This window comes from Bufo gargarizans, chromosome 5, assembly GCF_014858855.1.
Source record: "Bufo gargarizans isolate SCDJY-AF-19 chromosome 5, ASM1485885v1, whole genome shotgun sequence".
Taxonomy (NCBI): domain Eukaryota; kingdom Metazoa; phylum Chordata; class Amphibia; order Anura; family Bufonidae; genus Bufo; species Bufo gargarizans.
Window position 1 is genome coordinate 377,090,729 of NC_058084.1, and position 21,197 is coordinate 377,111,925.

The window sequence follows — 21,197 nt, forward strand, 5'->3', positions numbered from 1 at the left end:
AGTTAAGTTTTCATAGTGCAACTTAATTTCTTTGGTCTTTTGGTTTTTCAAGTCCGGTTTCATAAAAGAGATCGCAGAGAATGAGTGGGTTCAGAGGAGGGCAACTAAAGTAATAACTGGGATGGGTGGACTACAGTGCCCAGAAACATTATCAAAATTTAAGTTATTTAGATTAGAATTTAGAATTAGAGTTCACTAAAAGAGTTCAAGAAGGGCCTGGATGTATTTCTGGAGGGTAATAATATTATCTGGAGAAGGGTCGATGGTCCAGGAAGTTGTATGTCTGCTGAATGTAATAGTGAATACATCTCCCCAGGAAATACACGACACTCTAATATCTATACTGGCACACTTGCCAAATAATTGTTTATTAAGTTATACCATGAATAGAAAGCAGAACACAAACAACATTCTTCAAATATCTTCAGATTTATTTAAACGTGGCTTTTTCTAAGATATCTCTTATAACGTATGAACCAGTCACAACCACAACAAATAAAAGGCTACTAAAAACCCAAATTAAACCTATAAAGAGGAACTTTCTATGGTTTTGTTTTATTTCCTTTATTATTTAACAATGATTATTTAACTGCTGTGAAATAATTATATACACATAATATTTATACTTTAGTACGACCTACTTCTAGATCGCCACTAATGAAAATACCAAACACTACCGGCCCACTTCATATTTTCATTCAGCCATTTAAGAGCAGAGTTGCTGTCGAGAGTGTATACTTCTTCATTCTTGTTATTGACTGTCATGTGCTTTATGAAAAGTCTGGGGTTCGATAACCTGCTCGCCTCAAATAACCTTTCTGCTGAAGCATGATAGCTGTCTTTGCTCTTGGCATTGTCCTGTTCCATTCTATAAAGAAAATAAATGGAAGAATTTTTTTATTTTTAATATCTACCTTGCTACAATGGAAAAAAAGCAGGCCCAATATAAAAATATTTTACTGAACTCTTACGTGCAACTAGGTTCGCACTCATAAGCTGAGCTGACTGTGCTCCACACTTATACCTTTAGTCAGCCATATGACTTCTCATGAAGCCAATAACCATAATCAACTGGTCAAGAACAGAGTCAAAAGTCCCACTTAGCGGCGTGGCAGGCTGCATGCCACCAATCAATGTCCACCAGCAGTAGCCAATGGCTGCACAATCTGCAGTCAAATCATGTGGCCATTGGCTGCGATAGCTTGGTCGCATGTGGCTAGCCATACTATCGGGTCGTGCCCTTTAGGTTCATTTCACACAAGCGTTTTTAGTCCAGGAGACAAACTCCATGTGACAGACACATTTCCTGAACGCACACCATCGTAATGACTTATGATGCTGTGAGTTCCTATCTAACCTTGGGTCTGCTATACTGTACTCACATAATGCTATAAGTCATAATAATGATGTGGGTTCAGGTCAGAGGAGCAATGTCGGAGAAATACGGCAAATGGAACGGGTCTCCTGGCCCTGCCAGAGAATTACGGTACTGACAGAAGAATTGCAGTTCATTATATCAGCAATCCATGTATCAGATTCATTTCACACAAGTGTGTTCAATATGGGAAACACGCTTCGTCCGATTGCTGTATTTCCTGGACCAAACACTGCGCCAATAACCTGAACTCACAGCATCATAGTGACGTATGATGCTTAAGTTCCTATTTGATTGAAGGTCTACAGTGCTGTACTCACTGCAATGTGTGCTGTGACTTCGGGCTAGAGGAGCAGTATTCAGTCCAGTAAATGAGCCATCACATGGGGCATGTCTAATGGGTTGGACATGCTCGTGTGAAGTTAGCCTTAGAAGTTCACGTACCCTATTGAGACTTTAAAAAAGTACAAAATGTTTAAAGGGGCTATCGCAAGAAAAGTATATATCACATATTGCCAGCGTCTGTGCAGAGGAGAGATGTTATTTCAGGTTTCTCACTAAATGTCTCTAAACCCTGCACTGGTGTGACTTGGGGGAGGGGATATGTTTTGATGTATTATATGTACATGCCAACATGCTACCTCTTTTTTTTTTTTTTTTAAGGGCAGAGATCGGGGGCCGCGGCCCGGGCGGCCACCAGGGAGCGAGCGCACACCCCACGTGTGCCCTCCCGAATATGGGTGAAGAAACTGCAGGATTAACAATCTTAGATCCATTCACCTGGTGCTCAAATTAACCATGCATAGCGGGCTTACAGCGATCTTTGATCGGAAACATTTCTTGAGGCAACCTGGGGGGTCCAGCATCTTCTACCGCGGTTGAGAAAAAAAAAAAACCCACATGCATATTTTGCTGCCTCATCCCCAGATAGTTAAGATTGAAAGTTAGTGCCCAGCTTAACCGTACCTCGCATACAATCACACCAGTATCTCAGGTGCAAGGGGACTCAGGTCGAGTATCACTCGGCAATCACCGGCATTTAAAAGGAATGTGGACAGAAACACCACCAGAGACCGGCCCTGTCCCCTAATGGCACCCATGCAACATGTATCGTATCACTGCCTACAGTCAAACCACATATCAGACAGAGAGAACCGCATTTCGGGTCGCACCCGGCCCCCGGGCCGCCCAGGGTCCCGAGCCCCGGGTCCCCGCCCACAGAGCGCAGTGCCCTGATTTGACAAAAACTTTGGCCATTGTTCAATGCCGGAGGGTCCCGCCATCCTCCAGCGTTCCTAGAGTAACTTCACATCCTTCGCCAATTACAATGCATACAGAAAAACCGGACTAATAAGATCTTCCTAGGGTAAAGCTCTCTGTGATCGTATCGTTAATCCTGATCCTAGCAACTGGGGAGATATATAATAACTGAACCATCGCCATAAATCTAGGGCCAAAGCCCATTTTTTTCATCACCTCCCAAAGAAAGGTCCACTCCACCCTGTCGAAGGCTTTAGTGGCGTCCAACGACAGGATGGAGCGGGTACCACATCCCGGGGACTGAATATTCATAAATAGCCTATGCAGGTTATGATGGGTACCCCTTTTTGGCATGAAGCCATTTTGGTCTGGGTGGATAATAGTGGATATGACCCGTGAAAGCCTCCTAGCCAAAACTTTTGATAGTAACTTAGCGTCTGTATTTAATAACGAAATTGGTCTATAAGAACTCATTTCTATCGGGTCTTTGTCCTTTTAAGGAATTAGAACAATAAGAACCTCCATCATAGAGCAAGGTAGGCTCCCTCCCTGTATTGCCTGGGAAAAAACCTCTAGCAGCTGAGGAAGAATCACATCGCTATACTTACGATAAACCTCGTATGGAAGGCCATCCATCCCTGGCGACAAATTCCCCGAGACAGATCCCAAAGCCTCCTGGAGCTCCGAAAGAGATAGCTCCTCTTCCAGATATTCTATTTGGGCTTCATTTAAGGTAGAAAGTGGAATCCTCTCCAGGAACCGCGTCGCCGGGTCGGGTGACAAGCCAGAAGAGGGACTATATATCTGAGTAAAGTATTGTAAAAAGGTGTCCCTAATTCCTTCTGGGTCTGTTATAATTTCCCCCACTATATTGCGAATCGAGACAATAGATTGATTTTTCTTGTCTTGTTGTGTGATTATCCTAGCTAAAAGCCTACCAGGACGTCCAGATTCCGAAAATTATTATATAGTTCTTCAAGGAACAGCTGGCCTTCTGCATCTCTTCCCTGTTATACTCAGTAGGTTGACTGGTAAATCGCTCAGTTGTACCTGCAGCAGCCTTGGCCAGTTCCTCCTCTTTTTTTTAAAATGTTCTCTTTGCTGCAGCAATCTTGCTTATAAAGACCCCCCTCAGATATGCTTTCAAGGCATCCCATACTACATTGATGTTAGCAGAGGGAAGATTCACTTCCCAAAAGGAGGACATCAGGGATTTAATGGACTGAAGGTTATCCATAATAGTAAGCCAGTATGGATTCAGCCTAAATCCTAACCCCCTATTATCCTTATTCTTCCCAGTGCAAACCTTAACCAGTACGGGTGAATGGTCCGAAACTGTTCTTACCCCATATCGTATCTTCTGGATATTACTCAAATTACTCTCATTGGTAAATGCTAAATCGATCCTAGACATTGCTCTACCACCCCTGCTAACACAAGAGTATACTCTCTTTCCTCCGCCAAGATATTCCCATATATCCACCAGTCCAACCTCCGAACAGAACTGTGACAGCGGGGAATTACATACATTCCTCACCCGTTCTGCATCTAGTGTGAATCTATCTTTATTGGGGTCCATGACCGCATTAAAGTCCCCCATCAGAACTAGCTGGCATTCTGATCTCCCTTCAGAGAAACGTGTTACCTGGATCAGTGGGTACATTGAGAAAGGCGGAGGTATATAAAAGAAAGCGAGGATGTAGCTGCAACCATGCAGCTTACCATGCAAAAAGATAAACCTACCCTGGTCATCTATATAAGATTCTATGAGGGTGAAGTCCACAGAATTATGAATCAGAACTGAGACACCCCTAGAGGAACTACTAAAAGTGGAATGATAAGATTGGGAATACCATCCCGTTATCAAGCGGAACACGGTTTCTTTAGTGAGATGAGTTTCTACCATGCAAATAATTGCTGGAAGGTATCTCTTTAAAGCATCCATAATAGCTTGTCTTTTGACCCTTTCCCCAAGCCCTCTGATATTCCAAGTTACAATTCTAGTGGACATCCTTCACTGCAACGAAAAAACAAACAAAAAAAAAAACACAGCCCCATACCTGCAAGGTGGGTTCCCCCCTCCCCTCTCCATTGGTCCGCCCGATCTGGTCAGCGAACCTCTAACCTCCGGCCATTCTCCCTTACCCTAACCCCACCTCCCCTCCATAATGGTATTGCACAATTTCATATGCCCACTTGCTCCATCCAATCTAGCACTTGTTGTGGTTTTTCAAAAAATTGGGAAGTCCCGTTATAAATCACTCTTAGTTTTGCTAGATATTGTAGCGAATATTTAATGTCCTTAGACGCCAAGCGTTTCTTTATCTCTATAAAGTTTCTTCTTTTTTTCTGAGTCTGCCGGGCAAAGTCTGGGAAAAAAAAGCAGTTTAGTGCCCTGATATTCAATAGGTGTGCACTCTCTTGCTCTTCTCAATATCATATCTCTATCGGCAGACAATAATAATTTCATTAAAATTGCTTGCGGCGGCCTCCCTGGGATAGGTTTCCCTCCTGGTATTCGGTGAGCTCTTTCTATTTGAAACATAGAGGAAAAATAATCACTACCAAGATTGTTCAAGACCACATCTTTAAGTTGTTCCTCTAGCTGTCGGCCTTCAACTCCTTCTGGAAAACCAATTATACGAACATTATTTCGCCTTGCCCTATTTTCCAGATCCTCCAGCTTATTTTGTAGTGATTGGTTTTCTGAGGCTAGCAGCACGGTTTTAGATTTTAAAATATCTATATCAGTTTGCAAGGAGTCAACAGTTTTTTCCACATTATGAACTCGGTCCCGGATATTTACTAGAACTTCTCTTATTAAGGAAATATCGCTCTGCACTGAACCCAACTGAGTAGACATCCCTTGCACTAAGGTGCCATTGTTTTCCACGGCACACAAGATTTTATTCAAAACTGAAGGGTCATATTCAGTTCGCATTTGTGCGGCTTGCAGTTGTGCAGAGAGACTTTCCTCGCCTGCCTCCTGACCTGCCTCTACTGATTCATCATCAGATAATTCATCAGTTTGGGGAATTTTCGCGGGTTTCTTCAGATTGGCAGACAATTTTGTTTTAGCTGTATTCTTATCATTTGGGAGGGGTGATTTCAAAAACTTATCAATTCTATTCTCGGGAGTCTTAGACACCATCTTTACTGCAGCGGAATCCACCGACCGTCGTTTTGAGGCCATTTTCTTCCCTCCCCCCCCCTTCCTTTCTCCCCTCTTTTTCTTTTTTTCCTCCTCTTATCCTCTTTCTTCCCCTTTTTCTCCCTTTCCCTTTCTTTATCAACCCTCTATCCCCTCCTTACCAAGCTACACGAGGGGAAAGGGGCAAGACCAGAAAAAATTCTGCTCCAGTTTAGCAGGGAGCTCAACAAAGCAAAAATAAAGTCACAAGTAACGGGTAACAATATTCTCACGTGTCCAGTGCGCTCGCAGTCCCAGTATACGCCACAAACCAGGCAGAAAGTCCAGGGCCGGCCAAAAAAAGAGGAGGCAAGGAATCTTTTGCAGGTCACTGATAGTAAGTTGCTGGTCGCCCGGATAGTAAATGGGCCTAAAAAATCCACGAATCCAGATGCCTGCCTCTAGCCACAGAATAAAGACCCGGACCAACAAAGAGGAGGCAGTAGGGAAAGATGAAAGGGTGAAGTCCCACAAATCACCAGTAGAGGGCAGGCAACAAGCATGCCAAGGAGCAGCTGACTCGAGGCAAGCGCCGCACACCAGGGCAGAGAAGCAGAGACCGCCGAAGGAGAAAACCAGGAGATCCTCAGGACCGGCCAGAACCGCAGACCTGGAGAACACACACCGACAGCAGCCCCAGCCAGCAGCAGACGGAGCGGCCGATAGCCGAGCCAGCAGAGAGGAAGGTGAGCCGCACAGAGTCACGGCATCACCGCATTCAGGGCATCAGCTGTTTCGGCGCAGAAGCGTGGAGGGAGGAGGCTAGCGAAGAGGGAGAGCGAGACGCGTTGCTCACGTCATCACGACGCTCACGGCGAAATGCTACCTCTTAGTTCATTTCTTGGATGGACTGGATTCCACTTTTACTTTTTGGACATGTACATTCATACTGTCGTATGTTTAATTGCTATATTTTCTTTTGTTCTTTCTTGAATATGAAAAATAAAAAATGATCTGATTTAAAAAAAATGCCTCTAAACCCTAAGCCAAGCACACCTGTTTTCATGGCAGTTTTACAAGCTGAGTGTCTCTGGTAATAAGTGCTGTATGTTAAATAGCAGATAATATTTTAGTGTAAACTGTACAAAAAAAAACCCCTCTAATGCATTGCCTTAGTGCCGAGTTCAGAGGCAATGCTGATCCCGACTGTTTAAGCCTTTACATGGTGTGGTCAACAGCAGCTATGACATCTAAGTGGTTTGTAAGAATGACTGACCGCGCTATCACATCCCCCCTTTCCATCAGCGCAAACACTATGGCAGTCAAAGGCCTAATCATGGCCTCCAGGCCCACCATCTATGGCAGCCTAGTAGGCTCTGCCAGAGAAATACTGACAGAAATATTGCAGTGTATTATATCAGCATTCAGTGTATTAGACTAATTTCACACAAGTGTCTTCAGTCCAGGAAACACTCTGTGGTGGCTGCATTTTCTTTAACACTGCTCCTCTAATCTGAACTCATAGCATCATAGTGACTTATGATACTGTGAGTTCTTTCCTGACCGAAGGTGTACTGTGCTGTACACACGGCATTATGAAAGATTGTCATGTCCTATATGTCTGGTCTTTGATTTTTTTTTTTTTTACATTAGTCACGGGGTAACCCCTTTAACTTTCAATATATCAATAAAGAAACCAATTTTATAGGTAAGAAGACCACCAACACAGTCCAGACCTATACACAATATTTTGCAGGGAAGTGTAGCCAGACATAGGCCGCCCCCCCCCCCCCCCCGCTTCCCTATTGCCCTACCTCCCATCTGTCTAAATGTCCCCAAAAAGTATTGTGTAGAGGTACCGGCTGGTACTCTGAACTGTATTGCTCTAATTACCTAAAGGATTGTTTTCAATGTGCTGTGATTATGGGTTATAGGAATAATATTCAGTTTGGGAAATGCAGCCATCACATGCAGCGTGTTTCCCAGATTGAACATGCTCGTGGCTGGGATACACTAGAAGCAGGCCTGGGGCCCTTACCAGGCCTTGGCCTGCACTGACTTTGGCACCCCACAATCTCATTTGCGGGGTGCTGATGGGAGACAGAGGGAGTTGTCTCTTGTAACGGCATTTCAGGGGTTAAACAGCCCATATCATCACTCCTGAGGTCTGTTCGAGCAGGAGCGCGGCTCTAATGTTACAGCCCTGCCCCGCTCTCCGCTGCATGAAAGCTTTTTTTTTTTTACTGCAGCCCAGCCTAAAGCCCAGTTGTGACCACTGTAAAAAGGCATATTGGTGGTCACTAAGGGGTTAAAGTCAATGACCTTAAAATAAGCTTTTTTTTTTTAATAGATGGGGTACTTTGAGAGACTGAACAAAAATAATAAAATATATATATCAAAAAGAGGTTACCCATTTAAAAACACAAAAATATACATTTATGAATAAAACCAAGCCGGATTTCTGGTGTAACTGCATTGAAATGAAAAGTTAATTTTGAGTATTACAACAGTCAACATATGATCTGGAGTAATGTGATGTCTAGCAGATGAAGATGAAGCAATTTGGTAATGAAGATTCCTACTAACCTTTTCAGGACAATCTGAGGACTTTGGTTGCATCCGCCTTGCAACCGAATGCTGCTAGCATTTAATACCATGAACTGTTCGATGGTCATTAGCATTTCTACTTCTGACATAAAGGAGGGAATGTACAGAATATTTGGATTTGTTTTCCTTTCAAAAAGTGGGTAAAATCCCAATGTCATGGCACCTAAACAAAATGTAACAATTCCAGTGAAATATTTGAAGAGAAGCTGCCACCTCTCCTGACATGTCTGATTTAGTAACTACTTGCACCCTGCATGTTAGAACAATTCTGCAGCGTCTAGAGGTTATAAACAATTAAGGGCAGACAGTCCTCGCAATAGTTCTCAGTTAAATACTGTAGGGACGCAACAGGATAAGGCTTCTTTCACATATGCCTTTTTGCTGTCTGGTTTTAAGATCCGGCATGGGATCTCAAAACCCCAGCGAAACGCTTCCGTTATTATAATACAACCGGCTGCATCCGTTCAGAACGGATCCTGTTGTGTTATATTGAAAATGAAGAAACCACTGCAAGCAGCGTTTTTGTGAGCACCATGGGAAACTGAACATGTCAGGTTTGGAACTAAAACCATTGTAAGTCAATGGGCGCCGGGTCCAGTTTTTCGTGTCCTAAAAAAATGGATTCAGGACCATTGACATGGTTTTTGGTGCAGGATCTGGCATGTTCAGTTTCCAATGCTGCATACAAATACGATGATAAACAACAGTGTTATTCTTTGTATAGCAAAAAGTTATTTCCTGTATGAGTTCCTCATGGTTTTCAAGATCTCTGTTTGCAGGCATTCAATAGGGACCTGTTTTGTTTACGCCCATAAATATCTGTCCTGGTCAATTAATGGTGTTCATGTATGGATAGGACAGACTTTTAGTCACTGAAAGAAAACAATGAACGTTCTTACTGAATTGCTAAAAGCAGAGATCTTGAAAACCATGAAGAATTGATACAGAAAAGTACAGGCACAAAGATAAAGATAAAATACTCTAAATACCCCAAATAATCCCATCTAAATCAATTACATGCAATTAAAGGGGTTGCCTGGCTGTGGAGATGACCACCCCTATCATCTGGACCTTTGCGCCTGAACATGAAAAAGCAGACTCACATGTCCAAGGTCCTGCTGCTGCAGAAGCAGGAAGTGGCATGGCCCTCTGATCCCTGGGGCCAATCACAGGCCTCAGCGGTCAAATCGCCTTGAACGTTACATCATAGCTGTGAGGTACCCTTCAAGTGGATGGATGTGATTGCTGAGGCCTGTGATTGGCAGCAGCAGTCACGTGACCCAGCCGCCTCCTGGTTCCATGGGCAAAGAAGAAGTGTGGACCGCAGGCAGGTGAGCCTGCTTTTTTATGGTCAAGGCCAAAGGTCTGGATGATGCAGGTTGTTGGCCCCGAGGCTGGACAACCCCTTTAACACAATTAATCCAGTGCTCAGGATAAAGGAAATCCCATGCTTTACTGTAACGACCACATAATCCAATAATACATCTACAGAAATGTACTTACTGCCGCTTATGCGTTTCAGACACGATTGGAGCAAGGGTTGTTCTGCCCATGTGCTGAACCTAGATCTGTGGGTGCATGATCAACATTTTTGAGCCGGCAGGGATGCTGCCTCCAGAACCATGAAAGTGAGGTGCTGGGGCGCAATACTGAGAGAGGTGGTGCACTGGCATCTTAATGTATTAAAATAAGTGAATTTTCCCTGGATTTCAAGCGCAGATTTGAAAAGAAAGGTATGTTTGTGATTCTGTGCATGTCCCCTACAAGGTGTATTGCTTACTTTACCAGTGATTTAGGAGCTGACAGACTCCATTAGGAAAATAGCCCAGACCATGAATATTAATAAAGTGAGTGGAAACCCCGTTCATGTGATCTAGACATGGTAGTAAAGGCCGTAACAAGACTGATCATATAAAGAACCCAATCAGGTGATATACCAGTCATCCATAAGAGTAATCTCTAGTACTAAATTCAGACCTTACATGGTGCACACCTAGAATATGGCTGTAACAAATGGGAAATGCCCTCCTAAACAGATATTAGGATTTAGTTCAGAGAAATTGCAGGGATGGAGTGTGGTGGGGTTGTAGATGGTTGTTATGTAGTATGGCGTCTAATCTCCTTACTGCGACCATATTAGTGATCTTAGGCTTCACAGCAATATTTTTTTTTTTACTCTAGTAGCAGAAAGGACAGCACTTCATATTTCTATGTTATTTCCTTACACACATGTATAATAAGAATGCATCCAACATACACTGAGAAGACACAACTGAATACTTACTTTTATAATAGTCCCTAGTCTTATTCCACAGACTACTGCGTCCTAGGGTGGTTATTAATACCTGGAGATTTAAGTAGTCTATTGGAATCTTCTTAACAATCATGAAGTCTACAATGGATGCAGATATGCCAATACTACGGTTTGCAACACAGGTATTCAGGACCTTATTAAAGAGCATAGCATACTGCGAGACATTGACATCATCTGCAAAAGACAAGTAGAAAACTTGTATCAATACACTTATTGCACTAACAATAACCGCCCCCCCCCCCCTCCGTCTCAAAGACTGGAGTCTTACGTTGCGTTCACACCTGAGCGTACGGGATGGAGCGCTCTGTATGCGCGATTACAATCGTGGCTCCGGAACAAGCGAACGCCCGAAAGTCTATGTACGGGAACGCGCGACAAGACGCCCCAAAGAAGCTCCTGTACTTCTTGGGGCGTCGGGCGTTTTACAGCGCGATCGTACGCGCTGTAAAACGCTCAGGTGAGAACCATTCCCATAGGGAATCATTGGTTCTTGACTGTTGAGCGTTTTACAGTGCGTAGGAACGCGCTGTAAAACGCTCAGGTGTGAACCCAGCCTTAGGGTACTTTCACACTTGTATGCAAATACATGTAATTTTTTCTGACTGATCAGGCATTTTCAGACTGATCAGGATCCTGATCAGTCAGAAAAATGCCTGATCAGTCAAAAATGCATTGCAATGCCGGATCCGTTTTTCTGGTGTCATCAGGCAAAACGGATCCGGTATCCATTTTTAAAGGTCTGTGCATGCGCAGACCGTAAGGACGGATCGGGCATTCTGGTATTTTGAATGCCGGATCCGGCACTAATACATTCCTATAAAAAAAAATGCCGGATCCGGCATTCAGGCAAGTCTTCAGTTTTTTTTTGCCGGAGATAAAACCGTAGCATGGTACGGTTTTCTCTTTTGCCTGATCAGTCAAAATGACTGAACTGAAGACATCCTGATGCATCCTGGACGGATTACTCTCCATTCAGAATGCATGGGGATATAACGGATCAGTTATTTTCCAGTATAGAGCTCCTGTGACGAAACTCTATGCTGGAAAAGAAAAACGCTAATGTGAAAGTAGCCTTAGGCCCTATTCGCACACCCTTATGAACACAATGCCTTCAGCTCTGAAGAGCACATGTAACAGGTCAGCCAGTTTCATAGGAACACATTTGCTGACAGATGCCCTTTAAAGCATAAGCACATAGCAGATGATAGGTGCCATATCATGGAAATTTCAGGTTACGTTGTAGCCCACCAGGTCATGGTAATATTCAAGGCAAGGACAATGCACTTCAAGAACTAGGAGGTGCTGTGCTTACAGTGATTCATTGAAACAGGTCCAACCGAAACGTCTGAAAATGTCGCATGTATGTCAACTGATGGATATAAGGTAATATGAGCTATCATTCCCACTAGTCTTGGCCATTTGTACAACAGGCTGGAATGATTAAGTTCTCTTCTGTCCCAATGGACATTTATTTTGTACACTAAAGCACCAATTCTGCATATCAAATAATTCCTTGAGTGTACGTGGGACTACTTATTACACCGATTCATGGTAAATACAATACAGTTAGAATAATTATATAATTACTTTGAGACTCCTGGAATCCAGGCAGATTTTGGAGGACCTCGAAGCACAAGGTGAACATGCTCTTAGACAGCGCTTCACATACCAATAAACACATCAAGTTGTGACGGTGCAAAACATCCATCATGTTACACGGCCACATGGAAGTGTTAATTATCCAGTCAGACTCTAAAGCAAGTACAGGAGAGAAGTTAAGGCATTGCAGAGCGAGATATCAGCTGCAGTAAAAAGGTTTTTTTTTCTGTCTGAGAAACATTAAGTTTGGTAAGGCACTGGGACATATGAGGGTAAGTGTTTGACTCTATATATCAAAGTGCAAGCATATGTACTGTAGATGTGTGTATGAATGGAAAATGAACAGTAAGCCCCCTTTGTATTCTAGCAGCCATAACTTTATTTTTTTTTATTTTGCAGGATTAGTTGTAGGTTTTTTAGGAACAATTTTTGGGGTAAATAAAGTGCATTAACCCTTAGGATACCAGAGGTTTTATTCATTTTTCTTCCCTATATTCCTTAAGCCATAACTTTTTTATATTTCCATTACCATAGCTGTCTGTATGAAGGCTTATTTTTTGCGAGACAAGTTGTACTTTCTAATGCCACCATTAATTATGGCATACAATGTAGTGGGAAATGTGGAAAAAAAAAATCCAAATGGGGTGGAATTGGAAAAAAATAAATGCGCAATTCCTTCACCGGTTTATGTTTTTTTTTTTATGTCTAAATAGTGTAAACAAATAAATTTAAACTTTGGAAAAAAGAAAAAAAAATTTTAGATCACCATATTCTGACCCCATAACTTTTTTTTATAGTTATATAATGTGTAGTAGAGCAAACCACAGCACTCACCAGAGAGTAAAAATCTTGCTTTATTGCTTTCCGCGGGTTACATAAACATGGACATGAACATCTAGGTGACGGCCGTTTCGTGCATACCCTCGAAGGCCAGACGAAGTGCAGGTATGCACGAAACGGCCGTAGCCTAGACGTTAATTTCCATTTTTATGTAACCCGCAGAAAGCAAGAAGATTTTTACTCCCGGGTGAGTGCAGTGTTATGCTCTACTACTACACATTGTATATGGATTTTTTTAAAGACACAGAGTATGTGGGATTAGAGATCCAAGCACTGACAGCAGCATATGCAAAACAGTCCCAGTAGTGGCAGTCTTTTTGGTTATTTTTTTTATAGTAATATTTACTGAGCTATGTGGGGGCTCATTTTTTGCAGAACAATCTGTAGTTTTTATTGATACCATTTTGGAGTGTGTGTTTTTTTGGTTACCTTTTATTCAATTTTTTGGGGGTAAGAGAAGCAATGAAAAAAATGACAAATTGGCCATTTTGACCCTTTTTTTCAGTGATACCCATGATGCTTATATTTTTTGTTATGTATGTATATTTTTTATTATACGGAAAGGGGGAAGATTTAAACTTTTATATATTTTTTTTACTTAAAAAAAAATAAAAATTGTAATCACTTTGAAGTTTGTATTTTAGCAGACAAAATCCAATAATTTTTTTAAATTCTGAACAATCATGGATTTAAAAAAATCCAGTTATTACTCAAGATTGCTCATTTCTTATGTTGGCCTGCCACCTGGTGGCCAAAATAAGAAATGCAGCTTTAATGCCCTAAGCCTCCTCAGTGAGGCTCAGTGTATTGAAATCAATTACCGCCATCCTCATTGGTCACAGAGGATGCTGGTAAGAAGCCTTTTCACCCTTTAAATGCCGGTCCCAGTAGTTAGCAGCAGATACTGTATAACCAGATTAATTATTTGATCAGCTCATAGGTAGTAGTACACCACAAATATTCAGTAAAAATTGCACAGCATAAACAAAGGACAGCAAAACATTTTTTAATCCAGCATAAAAAAGTCAGAAAACTATAAACTGGGCACACTGTATATGCGTTCTCTTTCTGGAGTTTTATTTTTGCCCTTAAAGGGGTTTTCTGAGACACTTACTGATGACCTATCCATCACTATCTGATCGGTGGAGTCCTGACACCCTGGACGCTTGCAGTAGTACCTTCTCCAGGGCCATGCGATGTCACATTAATCAGTCACATGGTCTAGGCGCCAAGCACAGCTGCTAACACATGGACTGTGTTTGTTGAGATGAGAGAAGGCTGCAGCACTACTGCAAGCGCTGGTGCATTCTCAAACAGCTGATCAGCGGGGGTCACAGGTGTCAGACCCCCCACCGTTCAGAAACTGTTGACCTATCCAGATAAAATATCTTGGAAAACCTTTTTAAGCGTCAAGTTCATATGCTTTTCTAAAAAAATCAAGTGATCCAGAATAGCTAATAAATATGGTAATCTTCAGAATTCATGCTGGATGTAAATGGATACTTTAGGATTCACTTCATTTTTAAATTCCTTCTCCCCCTGCATCAGTGAAGGATAGCGTACCTGCGTCCCGCCGATCAGTTCCAACTTTATGGGGCCCTGGCTGTCTTCACCCTTCTTCAGTCCAACATGGACGGGGTCACATGTGCCACTGCAGCTAAATGACTGGCTTCAGCAGTCACATGTCCCCAACTGTCATGTGATCCAGCAGTGACATGCTGCCTGGGGACGTGTCATGGCTAGGGTCAGTCCTTGGCTGCAGTTGCGCACATGACCCTATTTATGCTGGAGGTGCAGTGAAGACAGAGCTGGAACGCAGCGACGGGGAACGGGTGAGTATGTTTCCCTTCACAGGTCTGACAGGGTGGTATTTAAAAAACAAGTCAAAGAAGTAAATCCTTGACAACACCTTTAAGGGCTTTACATTTCAAAGAAGGTTACCTTTCAGTGTATGCATAGCACTTCCAAGGTTTCCACACTTTAGGAAAATCTCAACAGCAATATTCACCACATGACATCGTGACATAGTGCTTTCCTGACCCAAGAGCCCTTTTAAGATGGTGTAATTAATCTTGAGCTCATGGAATTTGTTAATCACTTTTCTTCCCTTAAAAGCAAAGTATTAAGCGTTAAAATTCATTGACATTTAATAACACTATGTTACTGGCACAACTATCAACCAATGCAAATAAATACCAGTTTAACACCTGCAGCTCACTGATATCAGAAGTAGGTCAATTAACCCCTTCAGGACCCTGCCATTTTTTACCTTAAGGACGAGGCCCTTTTTTGCAAATCTGACATGTGTCATTTTAGGTAGTGATAACTTTAAAACGCTTTTACTTATCCAGCCATTCTGAGATTGTTTTCTCGTCACATATTGTACTTCATGACAGTGGTAAAATTGAGTCAAAAATTATTTATCATATCAATTAAAAATATCATATTTACAATTTTTTTTGAAAAATTAGCAACTTTCCAAATTTCTATTTCTCTACTTTTATAATAGATAGTAATACCTCCAAAAAGATAAAATTACTCTTACCGGTAATTGGTTTTTCCAATAGCCTCCACAACGGCACTTACAGGAGGGTGTCCCCGCCCCCAGAACAGGAAACAACGCAGAAGCACAAGATTTAAAAGGCCCCCTCCCCTTACCTATTCAGTCAATAAGAGAGGACATGGAAGTGATGCAAGAAAAAACATATGTATTAGGCCTCATGCACACGACCGTTGTGTGCATCCGTGTCCGTTGTTCTGTTTTTCGTGATTTTCTGCGGACCCATTGACTTTCAATAGGTCCGTTGAAAACCTCGGAAAAAGCACCGTTTGTCATCCGCATCCGTGATCATTGTTTCCTGTCCGTCAAAAAATATGACCTGTCCTATTTTTTTGGACGGACAACGGTTCACGGACCCATTCAAGTCAATGGGTCAGTGAAAAAACACGGAGGCACACAAGATTGTCATCCGCGTCCGTGATCCGTAGGCTACTTTAGCACAGACGGATCCGCAGATCCGTCGGCATACAGCTTTTTCAGAGCTGAGTTTTCGCATCGTGAAAACTCAGATCCGACAGTATATTCTAACACAGAGGCGTTCCCATAGTGATGGGGACGCTTCAAGTTAGAATATACTAAGAACTGTGTACATGACTGCCCCCTGCTGCCTGGCAGCATCCGATCTTACAGGGGGCTGTGATCCGCACAATTAACCCCTCAGGTGCCGCACCTGAGGGGTTAATTGTGCGGATCATAGCCCCCTGTAAGAGATCAGGTGCTGCCAGGCAGCAGGGGGCAGACCCCCCTCCCTCCCCAGTTTTAAATTCATTGGTGACCAGTGCGGCCCCCCTCCCTCCCCTGTATTAAATTCATTGGTGGCCAGTGCGGCCTCCCCTCTCTCCCCCCTAATTAAAATCCCCCCCCCCCCCATCATTGGTGGCCGCGGAGAGTTCCGATCGGAGTCCCAGTTTAATCGCTGGGGCTCCAGTCAGTAACCATGGCAACCAGGACGCTACTGCAGTCCTGGCTGCCATGGTTACTTAGCAATTTTAGAAGCATTATACTTACCTGCGCTGTCTGTGACCGGCCAGGCGCTCCTTCTACTGGTAAGTGACAGGTCTGTGCTATAAGCAATGCGCCGCACAGACCTTTCACTTACCAGTAGAAGATTTTTTTCTGAACATAGGCCAAGCTAATCATATTTCTTATCCATCTTGCTATGGAGGATTTGCTGGCCGCTTGTTCCTTGTTAGGACTCTGGTATTGGAGGAATAGTTGATCAGATCGCCTGAAGCTACTGGTAGTGTGAAGGTAGAATAAAACACTTCTCCTCACATCTAGATTATGGTACTTCCTTTTCAGAGGATGGAGATGAGCAAAAGGAAGTATTTCACCAACTCTCCTAGCGGTTATTGCTATGAGAAAAAACGTTTTGAAAGTGAGAAGTTTAAGAGAAATGTTTTCGATTGGTTCAAACGGAGGTTCCATCAGGACCGAAAGAACCAGGTTGAGATCCCAGGGTGGAACAATGGAACGGGAGGCGGGTACACTTCTCATAGCCCCTTTCAGAAAATGTTTAATTAGCGGAGAATCTGCTAGCTTAATGTCCAAAAATGCTCTTAAGGCTAATACCTAGCCCAAAAATACTTACCTTAAGTGTTGCAGGTCGAAGGCCTTTATCCAGCCCTGTATGCAAAAATTTTAAAATTTGTGGAATATCTGGGGAAAACACATTACCTGAAAAGGATAAAAAAGCGTTCCATGTTCTCAGGTAGATCTTAGATGTTATAGGCTTTCGACTTAACATTAATGTAGAGATCACAGCATCTGATAAGCCCTTCCTTCTCAAGCTGAGGCGTTCAGTCTCCAGGCCATCATATTGAGTTGGCTTATCTTGGGATGATGTACTGGGTCCTGGTGGAGAAGGTCCGGTGTTGACGGGAGAGTCCAGAATATTCCTGCAGACAGCCTGAGTAGGAGGGGGAACCAAGATCTTCTTGGCCAGAACAGAGCAATAAATATTACCTGGGCTCCTTCCTCTACCTTCATAAGCGCTTTTGGGATCAAACTGAAGGGAGGAAAGGCATAAAGAAGGGATTTGGGCCATAGTTGGGAAAGTGCATCCACCCATAACGGCTGATCCTGTCGGTGTTTTGCAGATTTGATGCTCCTAAGGATCAGCTTCTGGTTCCCCCTTGCTTATTTAAGTAGGCGACTGCTGTGGTATTGTCTAAGAAAACTTTCATATTTTTTGGAGATGAGCTGTAAGCTCTTTTAGGTTGGAGGAAGCATCTTTCATATCTTTTCCCCATGTACCCTGAATTATTCTCCTATCTGAGTGACCACCCCAACCTGAACTGCTGGCATCTGTTGTCACACTCATCGGTTTTTCTTGGCGCTAATAGACCCACGTCTGCAGATTTTTTTGTATCCTCCACAACATCAAAGACTTCTTTACTGACCTGGGAATGAGAACTCGATTTTCTAGCATGCAGCTGGTACCGTCCCAGGAGGATAGAAGGAAAGCCTGAATCCTTGTGTGGCTCTGGGCCCATCTGACCGATGGGATTGTGGCTGTCAGGAGAGCTAGAATGGTCCTAATATTCCTTATGGAGGGGACTTTCTGGCTGCAGAACTGAGAATTTTTTTGAAGAGGACAATTCTGTTTTTCTAGAGAAAGAAAAGAAATTAGATGATAAGAATCTAGAAGCACTCCTAGGAAGAGCTTTGTCTGATCTGGAACCAGGTTTGATTTTTTGAAATTTATCACCCATCCCAAGGTGGTGAAAAATCTTTGGACTTGGGAAAGATGGGACCGTAGGATCTCTTCCAACGGAGAAGCAATCAGGAAGTCGTCCAAATATAGAATAATTTAAATTTCCTGTAAGTGAAGATACTTCGTGACTTCCGACATGATTTTTGAGAATACTCGGAGCTGAGGAGAGTCCGAATGGGAGGACTGTGAATTGAAAATGGCATAACAGATTCCCTATGAAGACAGCGATTCTCAGACATTTCTGATTTACATGATAGTACGCATCTTGAAGGTCTATAGTCGCCATAAAACAGTCCTGAGGGAGTATGTTTATAGTAGATTTTATTGTCTCCATTTTGAACTTTTTGTAGATGATGGATCTGTTTAGGGATTTTAGATTTATTATTAGACGGAAGGATCCGTTTGGCTTTTGTAGGAAAACTGGAAAATAATAGCCTTTGCATCGTTGATTTTCTGGGACTGGATGGATTACTTTTTTTGTGTACTAGGGATAAAATTTCTGATTCTAAACAAATTAGTTTTTCCTTCTGGGGCAGCTTTTTGTTTATAAAGAAATGGAATGGGGGATAAGACAAAAACTCCAGTTTTAGGCCTTCTTTTTAAGGCAATTACAACCCATGGGGAGGCTACTGTGCTTTTCCAGATGGGAGCAAAATGTTTTAGTCTGTCCCCCACCTGGTGTATGGTGTCATTGTCTGGAACGGGAGAAATTTTCAGGGTTTAAAAGGAAAGCTCTTTCTCTGCCCCTGGACGGCTGCCACTTCCTTGATCCCTCTTTTTCTTCAGGTCCGATCTCTATCTTTGAAAGGAACGTCTCTGAAAGTAACGGTTTTCAAGTGAAAAACCTTTTTTCTGATCGGAAGCTTTATCAAGAATATCATCCAAGGTTGAGCAAAAATAATCTGTCTCCTTCACATGGGATTGAGCACAGGCGGTTTTCAGAACTTGCATCCCCAGACCATGTACGAAGCCAGATAGCTCTTCTGGTTGCATTAGACAAGGCGGCAGACCTAGCCGAGAATCTGACTAAATCAGCAGACGCATCTGCTAGAAAGTTGGATACTTTCTTTAAAGTAGGCAAGGAGGCTAAGATTTCCTCCATAGGAGTACCTGCTGCCAGGTGTTCTTAAATTTGATTTAGCCAGACTGATAACATTCTGGCTGTGCAGGTAGATGCAATGCTGGGACGTAACATCATGGCTGTATTGGTTTCCCATGATTTCTTTAGTAAGTTTTCACATTTTTTGTCCATGGGATCTCTCAGGAGACCCAGGTCTTCAAACGGGAGCATCTACTTTTGGTGTTTTATCCCAGATTAGAGTCAGACTCTAAAAAGGGGTATTTTCGTTTAAAGGCGTTTATAAAACGGCCGACCTTTTTTTCTGGATCTATCCATTCCCTGGATATTATGGTTTTAATATGGTTATGGATAGTAAAGGATCTTTTCTTTCTTTCACCCAGCCTCAAACATTTGGTCCTGGATAGAGTGGGTTTTCTTAACTTCTTCTATATTCATAGTGGCTCTTATGGTTTTTAGAAGTCTGTCTGTTTCTTCTGGAAGAAACAAAGGTTTCCAGAAGCGTCATCAGAGGAAGAGGAGTCTGGATCGGACAGTATTTCCCCTTCATAATGCTATATCAGAAGCAAGAGATTTTTGAGACATGGAAAGACTAGGGGATTGTGGCATAATCTTAAAGCCCACCACTACATTAACTTCTTCCTTAATCATGGCTCTCATGGTCTCAAGGAAGGAAGGTTTTTTTAGATTTTGAGGAAAATGACTTTCAGCATATAACACATTTTTTGTGCCCTGAGTCTCCACTTGCTGGCTTAGGCATCATGGTCTCTCTGCCCTAGAAAAATCAAAGTTTAAACTTTTATAGGGCCGAGCAAAGAAAGAAGACAGACACCTACAAAAGGGGTGGATTCAGATGGCAAGGATTACCAACACCACGTGATAGACTCTGGAATACAGGCCATACCTTAAACCCAATAAAAGCTAAATACAAATAATCAGTAGGAAAAACAGGCCCCCCTTTGGGGAAGAGGCTTACCGGGCCGAGGCAGTCGGATCCCCAGGCTTCTTAACGGCGCCCGCGTCTCCCGGGGCAAGCATGGCTACAAGCAGAGAGCAAGGACAGAAAACAGAATCTCCTCACTCACATTTAACTTAAACGCCGTGCCACCGGAAGTTCCACATGATTGTGAGATTCTCTTGCCCAAGTAGAATCCCGCCTGGTAACGTCACCACGTCGGATCCCGCGTGAGTTCCCCTTACCTGGGAATCTTCACACACGTGCCCGGGGAGGCCTGCGTGCAGGAATTATTCAGAGGAATGAGTAAGTGAGGCCATGCGTCCCCGGGGTACTCGTTCCCTGCTCCAGCCCTCCCACGTTGTGGGGAATAATGCACCGCCGCTATATTCATAGTGGCTCTGAGGAATAAGGCTGGGCGATAAGATGAAGTTCCTGGCACTCCAGGAGAGGCTTCTGTGCAAACCCGAGGCCAGGAAACAATGACTAAATAGGTAAGGGGAGGAGGCCTTTTAAATCTTGTGCTTCTGCGTCGTTTCCTGTCCTGGGGGCAGGGACACCCTCCTGTAAGTGCCGTTGTGGAGGCGCCAGGGAAAATAGTTATTAATTTACATTTCCCATATGTCTACTTCATGTTTGAATCATTTTGTGAATGCCATTTTATTTTTTGGGGACGTTAGAAGGCTTAGAAGTTTAGAAGCAAATCTTGAAATTTTTCAGAACATTTCCAAAACCCGCTTTTTGAAGTTACTTTGTGAGGCAT

The 21,197-nt window shown here is 42.9% G+C and overlaps 1 protein-coding gene across 1 annotated transcript in view; it reads right to left on the reverse strand.

Annotated features, from left to right (window-relative positions):
- Positions 1 to 654: 654 nt before the first annotated feature.
- The window catches only part of TOPAZ1 (testis and ovary specific TOPAZ 1), a 174,919-nt gene continuing 154,376 nt past the window's right edge, over positions 655 to 21,197 (reverse strand). The window contains exons 10-14 of the mRNA XM_044295534.1: positions 15,067 to 15,232; positions 12,274 to 12,438; positions 10,657 to 10,860; positions 8,352 to 8,535; positions 655 to 868 (exon numbers count right to left, since the gene is read on the reverse strand). Coding sequence (XP_044151469.1) covers positions 655 to 868; positions 8,352 to 8,535; positions 10,657 to 10,860; positions 12,274 to 12,438; positions 15,067 to 15,232 — 933 coding nt within the window. The remainder of the gene's footprint in view (positions 869 to 8,351; positions 8,536 to 10,656; positions 10,861 to 12,273; positions 12,439 to 15,066; positions 15,233 to 21,197) is intronic.